The sequence below is a fragment of the Ailuropoda melanoleuca genome, chromosome 13, assembly GCF_002007445.2.
Source record: "Ailuropoda melanoleuca isolate Jingjing chromosome 13, ASM200744v2, whole genome shotgun sequence".
Classification (NCBI taxonomy): Eukaryota; Metazoa; Chordata; class Mammalia; order Carnivora; family Ursidae; genus Ailuropoda; species Ailuropoda melanoleuca.
In genome coordinates this window covers 74,329,306-74,346,283 of record NC_048230.1, presented here as the reverse complement: position 1 = coordinate 74,346,283, position 16,978 = coordinate 74,329,306, and the positions used below count along the sequence as shown (strand labels likewise).

The 16,978-nt window shown below is 44.7% G+C and overlaps 1 protein-coding gene across 1 annotated transcript in view; it reads left to right on the top strand.

Moving 5' to 3' along the window:
• The window catches only part of C13H20orf194 (chromosome 13 C20orf194 homolog), a 125,131-nt gene that overhangs the window by 73,365 nt on the left and 34,788 nt on the right, over positions 1-16,978 (top strand). The window contains exons 21-27 of the mRNA XM_034641898.1: positions 1,507-1,610; positions 6,421-6,567; positions 7,648-7,736; positions 8,159-8,260; positions 8,535-8,652; positions 10,315-10,403; positions 11,722-11,880. Of these exons, the coding sequence (XP_034497789.1) occupies positions 1,507-1,610; positions 6,421-6,567; positions 7,648-7,736; positions 8,159-8,260; positions 8,535-8,652; positions 10,315-10,403; positions 11,722-11,880 (808 nt within the window). The remainder of the gene's footprint in view (positions 1-1,506; positions 1,611-6,420; positions 6,568-7,647; positions 7,737-8,158; positions 8,261-8,534; positions 8,653-10,314; positions 10,404-11,721; positions 11,881-16,978) is intronic.

Genomic DNA, 16,978 nt, shown 5'->3' with positions numbered 1-16,978 from the left:
CTGCTGCCCCAGGTGCTAAGGTTAGTATTATTTCTCTCTGACTGGTCATCTAGTTCTTCCATTGATATTCAGGCTCCAAACCTTCCTCTTGTACCTAAAAACTGCCTCCCGCTCCCCCACTTCTTCCCATGCCCCGTTAACATGCACACACAAGCACACATACTCGCTAGGCCTCTCTGCCTCCCGAAACCTCACCTCCTCAGGAAGTCTTCAACTTGAAGTCTCCAAAATTCCTCACCTTGGCCTTTGCTTTTCTTTTTTTTTTTTTTTTTTTAAGATTTTTTTTTTTTTATTTATTTGACAGAGAGAGACAGCCAGCGAGAGAGGGAACACAAGCAGAGGGAGTGGGAGAGGAAAAAGCAGGCTCCTAGCAGAGAAGCCCGATGTGGGGCTCGATCCCAGAACTCCAGGATCATGCCCTGAGCCCGAAGGCAGACTCTTAATGACTGCGCCACCCAGGCGCCCCTGGCCTTTGTTTTTCTTGTCCTTACAATCTCCAGAGCTTTGGGGCTACCTTCCTAGAGCTACAGCTGGAGGAACCAGTCCCTCTTCTTAAGGCAGTCCTCTGCCTTAGCAGTTAGATATTTATGACAGTATTCCCAAGCTTGTGCCTTGAGCTCCAAGAAGTACTTTCTCTCTTCTGCTTATGTGAAAACAAAGAAAGAAAGGCTGTTAGAAGAACAGAAAGAATACAGCTTGGACCAGCTCCAGAGAGCAGCTTTACCCTAGAGTCTTATGGGTACTCTGGGTGCTTCATTTAAGTCTCCAATGCAAGCCCAGTCTAAACATTTGTCATCTTAGCTGTCTATCCTTTCTTTGGTCTACCCCGTAGGGCCCATAATGAGCTATTCTGTATGACCTTGGCCACCCAGGAAACAGCAGCTCTTCTTGGACCTGAATCCTTGAACTGAGGAAGCCACATCCATTGTCCACATCCCACCCATCTTGTTCTTGTGAATATAGAGCAGCAGGCCTCCAGTGTCTATAGAATCCCCTATTATCTAACTCAGATGTTCCTTTGCTGGACACAGGGAGCCTTAGGTTCCTTCACCAGTCCTTTACCTGAGACCCTAGTGCTCCTAGCTGTGCTTTAAGTGAGTAATGTGGTCTCTTTGGGGCCAAGCCAGCTTCTGCCAAATAGGAGAAAGGAGAGTCTATAAACTCAGTGGTGGAGCAGACATACCCAAAGTCTTTTTCAGTGTGTTTCCCTGGAAGACACCCACAAGTGAACGTGAATTTTGCCTCTCTCCCATAGCTGGTAACTTATTCACTTGTTTTTTCTAATTCTTATGCAAAGACCGTGATGCCTTATTTCTCTCCGAAGCTCCAGGAGTGTACATTGGCTTCCCCAGAGTATAGGACTCAGCATAAAAATCGTGTAACTTAAGCAATACAGACACTAGTCTCTAGTTACCAGTGTGATGTGCCCTGGTGTCTACAAGGACACTGGGATATGGCCCCCAGGATCCAGCCCTCCAGCTCTGACCAGCTCTCTTTTCCTTCCAGGGAAAGTGCACTTCTTCTCTAGTGGTCTTCTGTTTTCTCACCGTCATCATGGAAGTGTTGTCCTTTCCAAGGATCAAATGAATTCCATTTCATTCTATGATGGGGTAGGTGTTTTATCAGTCCTTGGCTTTGATGTTCAGAAGGATACTCAACACTTCTGAGACAAAAACCAAATAACTTCCTGTCCCTCCTCCACCACCATGGGGCAGGATGTCAGGAACCAACATTGCCCTTGAGGCAGGCAGACAGGGAGTTCATGGAGAGGCCTGTCCACTTGTCAACCTCACTGCTCCGTAACGGGCTTAGCTAGAAAAGAGTTCTGGGTCAGGAGGGCCAACAACTACCCATGCCCAATTTATTCATCCCAAAGAGGACCAGAAAGTGGGCTGAAGGCCTTAAATGCCCTCCCTCCCGACCAGGGCCACAAAGGCTCACCCACTTAAGAACTGGAAAGAAGCTGTTCCACTAACATTGATGGGGCTCCACTCACCCATTAGCATGAGAAAGAATTAAAGTGAGCCAGAGAGAAGAAAAATGGCTCACTTTCCCCATGAGGGCTCAGCCCCACCCCCTGACACACTCAGACTTCCCCTCCACCTGTGAAATTTCCACCCCCAGAGCCTCCTTTAACTTCACCAGTTCATTTAACACTTTCCCCTCCCCTTGCAAGGAAGAAGGCAGCTATGAGTTCTCCCTAGGCCAAGGCTCATCTCTCAGTATGACACCAGAGTGGTACCGGGCCCTCTACTGTGTTTGGTTTCAGCCTCAAAACCAGCCTCTTTGGGAGTCAAGACAGAAACTAGGTGAGGTGATATGGTCAGATGGCTCAGAAAATAAGTTCTGTGAACAATTCAGAGAAAATTCTATCGTTCTTCCAAATAGAACCTGCTGCCTTAAAGGGTGTTCAAAAGTGCAAGCAGGCCAACAAGACAGAATGGATGGTGTTATTAGATGAAAACTTTGATGAGGGAACAAAAGGTGAATCTTTCAAGTGCTGGGACAATAAGTTAGCTAACTTGGGACAGGGGGATGGATTCTTACCTCATATCAAAAATCAAAATTAACTTCTGATAGATTAAAATTAAATATTTTCCAATTTCACAAGAGGAAAGAGGGATATAAAAATGAGTATGTATTAAACTTCCAGGGACAGGAAGACTTGGTAAGCTTAGAAATGATACAAGAAATTCTAAAGGAAAATTCTGTCAGATTTGACCACTTAAGGATTTTAAATATTTTTGCCAATAATTTATTTTATTGATATATACTTTAAATACAATTAACTATATCCATTTAAAGTTTTGACAGATGTATACACTCATGAAACCACTGTCACAATCAAGATACAGACAACTTTCACCCCCCCCCCAAAGTTTTCTAATGCCCTTTTGCAGTTCCTCTTTCCCTCCATTTCTGGCTGTCACTGTAAATCAGTTTGCAGTTCTAAACTGTTATATAAATGGGGGTGCCTACAGTGGCTCAGTTGGTTAAGCATCTGACTCTTGATTCCAGCTCATATCATGATCTCAGGGTCCTGGGATGGAGTCCCGTGTTGGGCTCCACAGTCAGCAGGGAGTCTGCCTACAGACCCTCTGCCCTTCCCCCTGCTTACCTGCATACTCTCTCTCTCTCTCAAATAAATCTTTAAATAAAACAAAATAAAATGTTATATAAATGGACATCATACATTCTATACCCTTTTAAGTCTGGCATTTTTCACTCAGTATAATAATTTTTAGATTCATCCATGTTGATTGTATCAAAACTCTCTCCTCTTTACTGCTGAATAGTATTCCATTGTTTGGATATAGTATAAAATTTATCAGGCTAATTTATAATTTGAAACTCTAAAAAGTCTCTCAGAGAATTTATTAAAAAGCAAAAAAATAAACTGTATAAAACATTTTTGGTGATTAAAACAAATGAGTTAATATTTCTTTTCTATGAAGAACTCTATCTTTATTAACATGAGGTTAGTTAACAGATATGTGGAAGTACATCAGAAACAGCCTCAGACTACCATATATAACAGAAAATTGGCAAAAAGTAAAAAAAAGGTCCTATTGACAAGGAGAAATGTAGTAAGTAGTATGAATGTCCAGCCATAAGAGTGGCTTTAGAAGATAGTGGGTTGCAGTGTTTGAAAATATTTACAGATAGTTTGTAGCAACTTGGTAGATGCTAATGGTAAATTAAGTTCTAAAAGCAATGTACAGGGACACCTGGGTGGCTCAGACAGTTTAGCGTCTGCCTTCAGCTTGGGTCATGATCCTGGAGTCCTGGGATCAAGACCCACATCAGGCTCCTTGCTCAGCAGGGAGCCTGCTTCTCCCTCTCTCTCTGCCCTGCTTGTGCTCTCTCTCTCTCTCTGTCAAATAAATAATAAATAAGATCTTTAAAAGCAAGGTACAGAATTAGAAAAATAAATACAATTTTGCACTGCCTAAAAAAAGGGAAGTCAATAAATGAATAGGAAAAAATAGTAGAAGGAAAACTACTAAAATGCTAGTTGTAGTTGAGTTTAGGCAGTGGAACTTTGACTTGATTTTTTAACCTTCTCTATTCTATTTTTTTATATTTTTTCAAAATTTTAATGAGTGAACGTGTATTACTTTTATAATGAAAAATTAAATGTTAAAAGAACCTTTTCCCTAAGATCAGAACCAAGATTTGCCACTTCTATTCAATATAGTATGTGAAGTTCTAGCTAGAGCAGTTAGGCAAGAAGAAGAATCAAAAAGCATCTAAAATGGAAAGGAGGAAGTTCTCTCTTCACAGATGACATGGTCTTATATGTAGAAAATCCTAAAGATTCCACATAACAGAACTGTTAGAATTAATAAATGGACTCACCAAAGTTGCAGGATACAAAATTGACACAAGAAAATCAGTTGCATACCCTAGCAATGACCAATCTAAAAGTAAGAAAACAATTCCATTTACAGTAACACCAAAAAGAATAAAATACTTAAGAATAAATTTAACCAAAAAGGTGAAAGACTTGCACACAGAAAACTACGAAACATTGCTAGAAGAAATTAAAGAAGTTCTAGGGACGCCTGGGTGGCTCAGTTGGTTAAAGCATCTGCCTTCCGCTCAGGTCATGATCCCAGGGTCCTGGGATCGAGTCCCGCATTGGGCTCCCTGCTAGCCTACTTCTCCCTCTGCCTGCTCTGCCTGCTGCTTCCCCTGTTTGTGCTCTCTCTCTCTGACAATAAATAAATAAAATCTTTAAAAAATAAAAAATTTTAAAAAAGAAAGAAGTTCTGGATAAATGAAAAGATACCCCACGTTCATGGATAGGCACACTTAATGTTGTTAAGACCACAATTCTACCAAAGCAGTCTACATATTCAATGCAATTCCTATCAAAATTCAATGGCATTTTTTACAGAATCAGAAAAACCCATCCTGAAATTCATATGGAATCTCAGGGAATCCCCAACTAGCCAAAATAATCGTTAAAAAGAACAGAGTTGGGGAATTCACACTTCCTGATTTCAAAACTTATTACAAGGCTATAGTAATTAAACAACAGTGTGGTATTGGCATAAAGTCAGATATATAGACCAATGGAATAAAATAACCCAGAAATAAACCTTCACATATGTAGCCAAATTTTTTTTAACGAGGGTGCCAAGATCATTCAATGGTCTTTTCAACAAATGGTGCTGGGAAAATTAGACATCCACATCCAAAAGAATGAAGTTAGATCCTTACTTTATGCCGTATACAAAAAATTAACTCAAAATGGAGCATAAGCCTAAACATAAGAGCCAACACTATTAAACTCTTAGAAGAAGATATAGGAGCCATTTGCAACGATGTGGATGGAACTAGAGGGTATTATGCTAAGCGAAATAAGTCATTCAGAGAAAGACAATTACCATATGATCTCACTGATGATGCGGAATTTAAGAAATAAGGCAGAGGATCATAGGGAAAGAGAGGAAAAAAATGAAACAAGAGGAAACCAGAGAGGGAGACAAACCATAAGAGATTCTTAATCTCAGGAAACAAACTGAGGGTTGCTGGAGGGGAGGGGAGTGGGGGGATGGGGTGGCTGGGTGAGGGACATTGGGGAGGATATGTGTTGTGTAAGACTGATGAATCACAGACCTGTACCCCTGAAACAAATAATACACTATATGTTAATAACAATTTTAAAAAAATAGGAGTAAAATCCTCGTGACCTTGGAGTAGGCAATGATTTCTTGGATTATGACACCAAAAACACAGACAACAAAAGAAAAAATATATAAATTGGACTTCATCAAAATTGAAAACTTCTGTGCATCAAAATACAGTATCAATAAAGTGAAAACAACCCACAAAATGGGAAAAAAATATTTACGAATCATGGGTTGCCTGGCCAGCTCGGTAGAGCATGTGACTCGTAATTCTGGGGTCGTGAGTTCAAGCCCCATGTTGGGTATAGAGATAACTTTTTGAAAGAATCATATATCAGGGCACCTGGGTGGCTCAGTCGGTTAAGCGTCCGACCCTTGATTTCAGTTCAGGTCATGATCTCAGGGTTGTGAAATCGAGCCCCACATTGGTCTCTGTGCTTGGTGGGGAGTTGGCTTGAATCTCTCTCTCTCCCCCTCTCCCTTTTCCCTCCGCCATCAAGATAAATAAGTAAATCTTTTTTTAAAAAGTCATATATCTGATTAGAGATTGATACCATAGAAAGAATCTTGAGATGACATTGTCAGTTTAGGGGAAAAGACCCTTGTACTTCCTGTATCTCCCTTAACTGGGTTTTGGAAAGCACATCTATCATGGGACCTCAGTACACCACATAATGTGAAAATAATTGCAGTGAAATTCGTCATATATGTCCTGACACTAATTGTGAGGGCTAGTGTCATGCAAATGGCTTTTCTCACTGTTGCTCCATCTTTTTCTCTTTAGGATTCCACGAGTGTTGTTGCTGCCCTTCTGATAGAATTCAAAAGCTCATTGCTTCCTCATCTCCCAGTTCATTTCCATGGATCAAGCAATTTTCTGATGATTGCCCTTTTCCCCAAATCAAAGATATACCAAGCATTTTACTCAGAGGTAACACCAATCATTAGTCAGCAAAACAAATACTACTTTTTTTCCCCTTAGGTTAGATGGTAAGGCCACATCTCAGGGCTAGCAGTGAGGTGATGAGAGGCCGAGCTGGGAGGGCTGGTGGAGGTGGCTTCTAATCCCCTTGGGTCCTGGAATGGTGCTTTTGCCATTGAGAGATGAGAACCTAAAGGAACTGAACAAAAGGCTTTTTAGCTGCTAAGACAAATCTCTGTCCCTTTAAATCCTAATTAGACTCATTTTTCTTTTAGCTACTTTATTGAATTATTTGGCCCTACCTGATGGATCAGAGCTCTCTACCCCACCCTGGTCTCTCCCTTCCCATGGTTCACAGGCCCTCCCCTTGTGAACGGTCCCATGTGGCAGGCTGCATGTTATAGCCACTCAGTACAGATTGCATGGGGAGGGAGCTTACCAAGAATTATACAACCCATTTAGAGACCAAGCAACGGCCAAAGTTAAACACATGGCCAGCCTCATGACTGGTGGAAATGTTCAGAAAGGTCTGCTTGCCGCAGCCTGTGAGGAGGCAGTGTCCCCCTCTCAGGGCAGATTGACCGGACACAGAAGAGAGAAGAGCTGGCCTGGCTCCAGGGTGGCATCTCAGGCTAGTCTATGTCACCCTCTTACTGCCTGCTGGTCCTCCCTACCTTTTTGTGCTTGTCCTTTCAATCCAGGAACAGAGAGAGAGAGCCCTTTAGGTTCTCTTCAGCCACCCCTCTGCCCCTAAGCAGGACTTGTGTGAGCTGCTCCTTCTTCTGGGCCTATCCCCAGGGAAGAACACGCCCCTGCTGCCAGAACAGCGTTACCTGACACCTTCCTCCGTGCTTCCTGGCCTCTGCAGGAACAGAATCCCTGGGAGAGGAACCCAGAAAGAAATTCTAGTTTTGAAAAATACAGAACAAAATTGTTGCAGGCCTCTATTTTTTAAACAAACTTGTTTGTTATGATGGTTTTTCTCTGTACTGACAGTCTAGATTTTCAACAACCATCAAATCCCCATGTGGATTCCATATCCTGTTGTTGGGTTTAAAGTGTTCTTTGCTCAAATTCTATTTTGTTTAGGTCTTCTCCCCCTGGCAACAGCAGGCTAACTCAGGGCTGTCTTTAAAAGTGATCCAGGAAGATGGATTATCTGTGGAACAAAAGAGATTGTAAGTGGCTGCCTTCAGTGTTTATGCTTGTTTCCCCTAAGCTGTGTGTGTCTGCTCTCTCTGCAGGAAGACTTACATTATGTAACAGAGGGGTCTTGGCTTCTGAAAGGCCCAGCACAGTCATTTCATTGCTGCCACTTGCAGGTTAGCCAGTGCCCTTGGGGAAATAGAAGTCAAGAGAGATGAAATCCACCAAGAATCAGAAACCCATAATATTACCAAGGGCTCCAGGTGAACCTTCCTTTGTGGGCACACCCGTCCTCACACACTAATGCCACATTGTGTTCAAGTCAGTGAGATGCTTGTTTTGGAAGTGTTGACTCTGTCACGGGACTCTGGCTTGAAAGCATCAGAGCAAGTTATGTAAAGTATGTGTGTTGTAGAGAGATGTAGTTCTTATCTGTGAACTTTTGATATTCCAGACACTCCAATGCCCAGAAGCTCTTCAGTGTCCTGAGCCATTCTGTGGGGGAGAAACAGAGTCCTCTAAAGCTACTCCCCGCCAAACTTCCAGAGCTAGACTGGTGAGCTCCGGTTTTCTGTTTATAGATGTTTAATGTTCTGGCTTTTGAAATGTCAGAAACCCCAGTGCTGGCCCTTTCTAAGCTCCTTTTTCTTCGTAGCTTCTTAGGGATCAGTGTAAAAGGTAGTAATGACATCATATACAATTTTATTCTCTAGAGTGAATCTCTCTAAGGTTTCTTTTTTAGCAGTTAGATAAGGAGTTTCTCATGTGAAAGAGCACATTGAGGCAAGGCTGGAGATGGTAACATAATAGCATTGTGTTTGTTTTTCTAGGTTTCTTCAGCATTTCACTGTTAGCAGCATTAGTCGGGAGCCCGTGATGCGGACCCATCTCCCTGTCCTGCTGCAGCAAACCGAAATCAACCCTACTCACCGAGTAGAAAATGACAAGGTACAGCAGCTCAGCAAATATGCTGGGAATTCACAGGAAGATAGACTGCCCTTGGATTTTCTGTGTCAGTTAACAAAAAGAGCTCAAGCAGAGTCCCTTTCGTAAGACTCTCTACCTCCTAGAATACTGATAGAATAATACACATGAAATCTGCTCTCTACTGTGAGTGTGTACAGGCGTCTGCAGTGACCCCAGCCAAGCCCCACAGTAGCCATAAAGCCCTGGCCCCTTGCGGTGCCTCCCCTGACTTCACTATGTCCTTCAAATTCTTGCACAGTCCTCTTGTGCCATCAGCTCTTTCTGTTTATGACAAGGATTACCTGGCAGTGGGTGACACATTGAGCTTAGTAAGAGGAAGGGCCTTATTAATTGGGCCTTGCTGGCATCACCGGGGTAAGGTGATACTTTATAAACATTGTCTTCCCAAGAGTAGACTTTAATCTGCTTGCATCTCACATGCCCCTCCTCTTGACCCCTCCCACCATTTCTTCAGAACCAGATGTCTAGTACACTCAGAGAGGTCGTTACTTATATGCAAACCTAGAAGGTGCTCAGCTGCAAAAGATAATAGGAGCACTAAGCAATTAGAAGCTTTGATTTTCCCTTAGGCAAGAGTTTAAAAATGAAAATGCCTACCTGTTATATTTTATTAAAAGGGTGCTGTAGGACTGGCCTTAAAGTAAGAAGGTATCTGGCTATAAGAACATGTGCTGTGATTCGCAAGGTGGGGGCCTGGGTGCTGAGGAATAGGAAGCAAGGTGAGGAGGAGGATAAAAAAAAAGTTACATGGAGTACTGCCTGCAGGAGCAGAGAGGGATGTAGAGTCAGGGCCTGGTCAGAGGGGAGGAAGGAGAACTTCTGGTTCCCAGAAAAGAAGAGGGTTCCCTCTCTCTGCTGATGTGACTGGCTCAAGTGATGAATGCCACCAAGCTGAGCTTTAGTCTGAGTTATCTGTGACCAGGCCTGTTCCCAGTGAGTCTTGTATTGTGAAAGAAGACACATGCTATGTCATTTACATTGATACCACTCAGCAATGACCTGGTTCCTTTCCTCCCCTGCTCTGTCAGGAGATTTCTTCAAGTTGTTTCAGAGTACATACCTGCAGAGGGCTCTGATTTCATTCAATTGCATGCTAAGACTGGGACAGGCCAGCCTGCCTGCTCCTCTTCTCCTAGTCAAGACTCACCCTGTTTGTTTCCTTAGCTCAGGCCATGCAGTTTGGACGGATTGGGCAGCCAGGTGGAAATATCCCCATGCCACTCCTCTCCTTCGCTGAGCTTACTTACCACACGAGTTTAGCCTGTGACATTTTGTCTTAGACCTTCTTTCTGCCCAGTGTTTTCCATTGTATTTTAACTGATCTAGTCAAACTGGCTCCATGGAAATTGTATTAGTAACACTACATTTTATATGGTGTTTGCTATGTGCCACACACTGTTCTAAGCAGTTCTGTATTAACACACACATATATTAACTCAGCTAATCATCACACCCACCCTGCAAGATAGGTTCTGTTACTAGCCCAAGGTCACATAGCTAGGTGAGTGCTGGTGCTGAGGTTCAGACCCACAGAACGTGGCTCCAGAAGTTAGTTCTCTTAACCTTTCACCAACGCCGTCCCCCAGTTGAATGACAAACCCATGTGACTTTTCTTTCATGTAGGTAATTATCAGCATTGTAACTGGCCTCCCAGGCTGTCATGCTAGCGAGCTCTGTGCTTTTCTGGTCACTCTGCATAAGGAATATGGCAGGTTAGTATGGCTGCTGCCTTTGCTTTGGGGAAAGGGATTCTATACCTGGGCCCCATAGGCACTGGGAAACCTTTAACATGTACTGGCCTTTGGTGTGATTGGTATCAGCACAGTAGCCATCCATCCATTTAACACATTTGCACTGAGCACTCACTTCCTGTATGCCAGGCACTGTTCTAAGTGTGGGTGACAAGTGAACAAAGCAGACTAGAAAGTCTCTGCCCTTGTGGAGCTTACATTCTAGTTTGGGAATATAGTTAACCAGATAAGGAAAGTAATATATTAGCTAGTGAAAAGTGCTATGGAGAAAACAAAGTAGAGAAGGGTATAGGGAGTAGTGAGCTGGGGGAGGGATTGCAGTTTTAAATTGGCTGCTCAGGGAAGACCTCACTGAGAAGGGGACATTTGAGCAGAGGCCTGAGGAAGTGAGGAGCGAACCTTTGGAAATCTGGGGAATGAGCACTGTAGCAGCAGAGCCAGCACAGGCAAAGGCCTGGGAGTATTCCTGGTCAGCAGGGCCATTCAGGACCAGGGTAGTTCGAACTTGGGAGCTGGTGGATGTGATCCATCCCTGACCACAAGAGGACTGCGTCAGTTCCAGTGCAGCTGGGACATGTTGGCTTAGGGGAAGTTGGGGAAGTCATTCATCCACCACGTTCATATGGCCAGCATTTTACTATACAGCCCTGGCTAACTGAACAGACATTTAATGTCTAGTCAGTCTACCTCAAAGTAAGGCATCCTGCAGGAGGCCGTAAGGAGTGGAGAAGGTGGAAATTGCCTAGAAGTTTGGGAGTTTGGGGAGATTTGGGAGGTTGTACAAGTTTTAGAGACATACTAGGGAAATATTGGGCCTCTTATAAATATTAAGTGGCTAGCCAGTTCCTCTCTCGTATCCATTGCTTTTGTTGTAGAAATAGTCTGAATTCTTCTTCACCCTGCTCACTTCTTCACAAGAGTTTTACTGAGCGCCAGGCTGAAACCATTTTATTGGATGGTCCTTCAGGAAATGACTGCCTGTTCAGAAGGAGTCTTTCTCAACTCCAAAGTCTGATTGATGGTCATGTGCTTACCTGACCTTTTTCCCTGTGGCAAGGCGTTTCCGATCAAAAGTTCCAGTGATAGTGGTTTCAGGATATGGAGCTCCCCACCCAGTGCTCTTCACCTGTTTCTGTGGTGCCAGGATTGCTTTCTCCTGTACAGGGTCACTGGGCAGAATGTCTGTGGGAGTACTGGTCACATTTGGGTCCCCTGGCTGAGCCTGTGGGGCAAGGCCATCAGGTGGCCCCCACCCTGAGATTATACTTGCCATTTCCAGGTGGATGGTATACCGCCAAATCATGGATAGCTCTGAATGTTTTCACGCTGCCCACTTCCAAAGATACCTTTCCAGTGTCCTAGAGGCTCAGCAGAACCGCTCTGCCCGCCAGTCAGCCTACATCCGCAAGAAGACCCGACTGCTGGTGGTGTTGCAAGGGTGAGTACTAGAAGTCTTCTGGGGACAGTGATGACCTTGCCATTACTGTTCTTTTGCATGTGGCTAGCCTTGGGCACAGAACGACCTCCACATGTTTATGAGCAGAGTCTGCACTACCCAGAAAGGCCTTAAACAAGCAAGGACTCTGGTTGCTGTGTCGTGGCCCAGAGTGGCTGCTATAGCTTGCACACAAGTTTTCAGTTTGGTTTCAGAGCCCCTGGATGGCTCAGTCAGTTAAGTGTCTGACTCTTGATTTCGTCTCAGATGATGATCTCTCAGGGTTGTGAGATCGAGCCCCGCATCGGGCTCCACACTGGGCTTGGAGCCTGCTTAAGATTCTCTCTCTCTCTCTTCCTCTCTCCCTCTCCCTCAGCCATCCCCCCATCTCTAAAAAATTAATTAAATTAAATTAAATTAAAAATTAAGTTTGGTTTCAGTATCATGGTATCCCCAAAAGGTAGAGAATTAGGGAAGAGATTTCCTGGGCAAGATTCTTTGATAATTCTTGTGACAATAGTGATCCCTAGGCCTCTTCCTTTGCCATCTGTTTCAGTCCTTCCTCATGTGGAGTTGCAGAGACAGCCCCCACACTCAGCAGTCTTGAGCCCCGTCATCCCCAGGATGGCTAGTCCAGTAAGGTTTCCTGGGACCCTTGGTGGGGAGCATAAATAGTCTAGCTGGGCAGGGAGCTCCCTGAGAGGACAGATTTGACACAGTGAGTACTACTGCTTCAGGGACCCTGGCTGCAAGGAGCTTACCTTGACCCATTCTAAGGCCTTCCAGGGAGGAGCCTTGGCAGGCCCACTACCCTCCAGGCCCAGAGGAGAACACGCCAGGTCAGGAAAATACAGGCTGTAGTCTTCGGGATGGCTGGTAATACAGAAGCTTTTGGCAGTTCTCACAAAGTGCTTTTATGCTATGTTGTATTTTCTGTGCTCATAATAATTACTATGTGCAATTGGCTAATTGTTTCCAGTAAAGAGTAGGCCCAGATCCAAAGCCTTGTTGAGTCTCCTGGTTGGATGGTGAGAAGTGGAAAAAAGCCAGGCTGTGGTCCTAAGGCCAGAGGTGGGCAGGACTGTGCACCCCCACAGGCCATCATTCCGCTCCTTCAGGCCTTGTTCTCACACCTGTCCTGGGCTTTCCTTCCATCAGACCTTTTGTCCTGCTTGTGGGCCGAGGTCATGGAAGCCACAGAGCAAGAGTCTAGGCTTGAAACCACTTGTGTGTGTGTTGTTTTCTTAAGTAGGCTCCATGCCCAGTGCAGAGCCCAGTGCGGGGCTTGAACTCAAAACCCTGAGATCAAGACCTGGGCTAAAATCAAGAGTCAGACGCTCAATGGATTAAGCCACCCAGGTGCCCCAAAACCACTTATTTTCTTCTGGTTTTCCGTTGCTTCTAATGGTCAAAGGAATGGATCGGCCCCTGCCAAAGTTGAGAGTCATTGGAGGTGTGGACCTGGAGTCAAATTCGGCAGTTTAACATTGTGTAGCTGAGGGCATTGCCATCTTCCGTCACTTGAGAGAGCATCATTGACTCCTCGTCTCTGACAATACTCATCTGCAGAAGTGTCAGCTGCCCTGGCTGCTCTGGATTGCAGTGACAGTGTATAACAGGCCCACTCTTGTACTCTTACCCAGCCTTTGCCCAGTCGCGGTCCTGGGATGCTAGGGACCTCAGACTTCCTGAAGGACTCAAGTGGAAATACCAGCTAAATGCTAGGGCTCTCACTAAGACACTGCTCTTGCAAGCTGGGCCCATTCTCTTGAGGCTCAGCAGGGAGCTCGTGGCAGCCTCCTTTTTGCATGACCATCTCCTTGGGGCTGGACCCTTGAGCCCAGTATTGAGAGGTTGCCGGTAAAGGGAGACTCCAGAGGCTTCTCAAATTGAGAATTGTATTTCCTGAATGTGGCTTTTATCTTCATTTATAGGATTCTTGGGGGAATGCTGTGGTATAGGGCAGAGTTTTCTTTTGCCCCTCGAGTAGCCTGGTTCCATTTGGCTTTACTGCAGCAGTGGGGCAGTGATGTTGAGCTTTGATATCCAGTGGAGTTGTTGTTTTTAAAATCAATATATTTTGGACTTATAAAATTTTAGAAATAGAGGACAGAGTGGTGTTTGCCCAGAGTTAGGGATGGGAGTGGGAGGCAGGAGGAAGGTGGGCTTAGTTGTAAAAAGGCAGCACAAGGGATCCTAGTGGTGTTGGAACTGTTGAGTGTCTTGACTGTGGTGGTAGATGTAGGAACCTATACAGGTGACAAAATTGTCTGGAACTTATACATACACACACACACACATCTTAATTCTAAAATATTAATTTTAAGGAATTTGAGGGATTGTATTTCTTTACACTTCATAATATTGTAAAATCATTCTTTAAATTATTTAAAATATTTAAAAACAAAGTCTCTCTCAAAACAAAATTTGAATTAATCTAAACACACGCCCATGGGGTGCCTGGGTGGCTCAGTCGTTGAGCGTCTGCCTTCGGCTCAGGGCGTCATCCCGGAGTCCTGGGATCAAGCCCCACATCGGGCTCCTCTGCTGGGAGCCTGCTTCTCCCTCTTATACTCCCCCTGCCTGTGTTCCCTCTCTCGCTGGCTGTCTCTCTCTCTGTCAAATAAATAAATAAAATCTTTAAAAAAAATAAATAAATAAAACACATGCCCAAATTGTAGGCTTAAATTGCAAACATAAAACAGAGGCCAAAGGACACTTGAATAGGATATCTGTTGTTTAAGAAGAAAGAAAGTTAAAGTCCTGCTGGGGTTTTGTTTGTTTTGCTTTTATTTTTTTTTAAGATTTTATTTATTTATTTGACGGAGAGAGAGACAGCCAGTGAGAGAGGAAACACAGGCAGGGGGAGTGGGAGAGGAAGAAGCGGGCTCCCAGCAGAGGAGCCCGATGTGGGGCTCGATCCCAGGACTCTGGGATCACACCCTGAGGCAAACGCAGACGCTCAGTGACTGAGCCACCCAGGCGCCCCAGTTTTGCTTTTATTTTTAATAAAGAGAGAACCGATAAGAAAGAGGCAAACCTGAAAAGCGAGGTTTTTTTGTCTTCATTGTGTATTCAAGGCAGTTTAGCCAAAGTGGTCAAGTGCAAGCTGTGTGCTTGGTGTGTGGAGTGGTGTGCTTCCTTCTGTAGTGAGGGCTACTTCCTCCTGTTCAGAGGCGCTGGCCAGGATGATTGTAGGGCAAGGGCTGGGGAGGGAGGGCGTGTCTTGTGGCCTCCCTGTCCCAGCAAGTACGTGAGTGACACCAAGAGTCCCTTCTCTTGCCCACAGCTGTTCCTGGTTGCAGTGGCCAGATGCATCACTTAGATGCGCTGGTCTCACAAAGGACATTGGGGCCTATTTTTACTCCAACCTTTTCCCATTAAATGGAATGCTCTGAAAACCTGGGAATTCCCTAGCCACTCTCTCTAAAGGAAAACCCATGGTATTAAAATGACCAAAATCTGCAGGATTGGTAAATCTTTTAGTTCTTTTCTGCCCTAAGAAATGAATCTCTGGGCTCATACCAAACATGGAAAATAAAAAGCCTCCAGAATTTATTTTTAGAAGAGGGGGAAAGCTAATGCTTAGGAGCAAGGCTGGGACACTTAACCAAGAGAGTTAAATCTGGTAAACATGACTACAAAGAGATTTGGGACAGAATATAAGCTTCAGTCAGTCTCGCTTAACAAGTGTGCATAAGGCCCGGCAGTGCAGGCCTTGTGGGGGGCTCTCCTGCATCCAGGCCTAACCAGACATTGCAGAACCAGGAGAAAGAACCCCATGTGGTAATACACACACGTGCCCAGGCAGGGGGAGAAACCAGGGAGCAGAAGGCTCACTCTAACAGCTTTCTGGCTGCCAGGCCCTCATGGGGGAGCTCTAGAACCGGACACACCCTGTTCTTGATTGAAGCACTGCTAGTTGGTCAGGACTGAGGCAGACCTGGGGGTGGGGGCGTGGGAATATTGTAGTCCAGGATAAAGCCAAGTGCCGTTTTTGTAGATGAGTTATTTGTAGGAACTCAGGAAGTGGCTCAGGCAAGCTGTACCTATCCCCCCCAGCCACCACCATTGGCTTCCCAAGGGCCCAGGTCCATATGATCATCAAGGCTGCCATCAGATTTGCCTTCCCTCCATAGGAACTGACCTTTTGGCGATAGGCTGGGTCAGTTGGGAAAATGTTCTCTACAAGGTAAAGAGCGGAGGCCCCTTCTTGGAGTGGCCATGAGCCTACCCAGGATTGAACATCCAAGTCATTCATCTGTCCTGCTTAGGCACCACAAGTTACCATCATTCAACAACCACTTTATGTTGTTGAAGAGACAGACTATAAACAAATAAATGAGAAAATACAGTGTATGTTGCTGATGTTCAGTGCCGTAGGGAAGAATTGGAGCGGGGGCAGGTTGTGCAGAAGGAGGTTTGCTATATCCCATAGGCTGTAGGAAGTCAGAGGATACCCCTTTCAAGATGCCATTTGAGCAGAGAACTGAAGGGAGCAAGACTGGCAGACATTTGAGGAAAAGAGCATCACAGGAGGGGACAGAGAGTGCCAGGGTGGAAGTATGCCTGGCATGTTCAGGGAAGAGCCAGGAGGTCACAGTGGGTAGATTCAGGTAAGGGAAGGAATAGGAGGAGGAGAAACTCCTTGTGGTGTGGGAGTCAGATCATAGACAGCTGTGGGGGCTGTTGTAAGGGCTTTAAAAGCTTTGACGCTGAGTGGGATGGAAGCCACTCACTCATTGGCTTAGCATGGTGGGATTAGCATGATCTCTGGCTTCTCTGTTGAAAACAGGTTGGGCAGGGACAGGGACAGAAGTAGGGAGGCCAGTGAGGAGGCTGTGGGGTAATCTGTGCAAGAGATGATAACAGTTTGGATCCAGTAGTAGTGGGAGAATGTGAGCATCAATCTCATTCTGGTTATATTTTGAAAATTGAGAAAAAATGGAGTCAGTGACGACTCCAAACAAAAAATTTTTTAATAATATTTATTTTGTTATATTAGTCACCATACAGTACATCGCCAGTTTTTGATGCAATGTTCCATGATTCATTACTTGCATAAAACACCCAGTGCACCATGCAATATGTGCCCTCCTTA